At 58.6% G+C, this 1,236-nt stretch overlaps 1 protein-coding gene across 1 annotated transcript in view; it reads left to right on the plus strand.

Moving 5' to 3' along the window:
• The window catches only part of MICALL1 (MICAL like 1), a gene marked incomplete at its 5' end in the record, with an annotated part of 24,847 nt that overhangs the window by 13,767 nt on the left and 9,844 nt on the right, over nucleotides 1-1,236 (plus strand). The window contains one exon of the mRNA XM_035903183.1: nucleotides 697-990. Coding sequence (XP_035759076.1) covers nucleotides 697-990 — 294 coding nt within the window. The remainder of the gene's footprint in view (nucleotides 1-696; nucleotides 991-1,236) is intronic.

The following is a 1,236-nucleotide window of genomic DNA, read 5'->3' on the forward strand; positions in this document are numbered from 1 at the left end:
CGGCGAAGGAGCGGGTGTGTGCGGCAAGTGACGGCCGCTTTCCTGATGAGCAGTGACTCACTGAGCCGTGGTGTGGGCCTGCTGTGGGTTGTGCCCCCTGCGGAGCAGCAGTGCTTCCAGCCACGGGAGTTAGCGAAGAGGAGTCTGTCCCTGGGATGCTCATTTGATAAGGTGATGAGCAGCCCTCTGAAGTGTAGGCAGGTATCTTACCTGCCCTCTGTGGCAAGTCAAGATACCTTATCTTGACTCCCCCTCCATCCACAGCCTGGGGAGCAGAGCTGGGTGTAGGAACAGGGGAGGGGAGAACAGCTGTGCCTGTAAAGCTCAGCCTTTACCACTGCTTAGCAGATGGAGACTGTAACATTCAGAAACCAAAACGCTGGGCCCGGTGGGGAAGTTTCCTTGCTTCCCTCAGCTTCCCATAGGTTTGCCTGCAGAGAACAAGACACTGTGTCTGGGGAAGGCTAGGGCCACCCTTGGATGACGGAGCTGCTTCTGCATGGGAGACATCCTTCTCTATCCATCCTTTCCCCCTAGGGCTAAGCCCCTCTCCTGTGCCTTGCCGTCCCAGCTTGTCTCTGCTCCCTGCCACCTTGATCTCTTTTCCCAGTGCCGCTGTGAGAGCCAAGGACCCACCATGGATGGCCTTAGTGCAAGCAGAACCCAAGAAGAAGCCAGCTCCCCCTCCTCCCCCAGGCAGCAGCCACGAGACTCTGAGCAGGACTTCAGAGGAGGAGGATGGGGAGGAGGTGGGAAAAGCTGGGAGCGAGGAGAGTAAGTCTGATGCCACAGAACCCAAATCGTATAACCCCTTTGAGGAGGAGGATGAGGAGGAAGAGGAGAGTGCTACCACCCAAAAGAGCACGCCTGAGCAGGAGCAGAATGAGACCGCTGCCAAGCCTCTCCACCCCTGGTACGGCATCACTCCCACCAGCAGCCCAAAGGCGAAGAAGCGGCCAGCTCCACGAGCCCCCAGTGCTTCCCCACTAGGTGAGCTTCCCCCCACTCCCTTCTCCCTCCTTCACAACCCCTGTGTGGCCCCTTGGAGGCTCCCCCTTCCCAGGCACCTTTGCATCACCCTGGCAGGCCAGGTCTTTATGCAGTGATGGTTCTGCTGGGACTTGAGTTAGCCATGTCCTCTCTACCCACTAGAGCACAGCATTTGCAGGCAAGACCTTTGCGTTGGCGGGTCCCTTCTGCCTTCTCCGAAGACAGCCAGACACGGGCTCCCTTCCA

Source organism: Egretta garzetta, unplaced genomic scaffold (genome assembly GCF_000687185.1).
Source record: "Egretta garzetta isolate BGI_Z169 unplaced genomic scaffold, ASM68718v1 scaffold51, whole genome shotgun sequence".
Taxonomy (NCBI): Eukaryota; Metazoa; Chordata; class Aves; order Pelecaniformes; family Ardeidae; genus Egretta; species Egretta garzetta.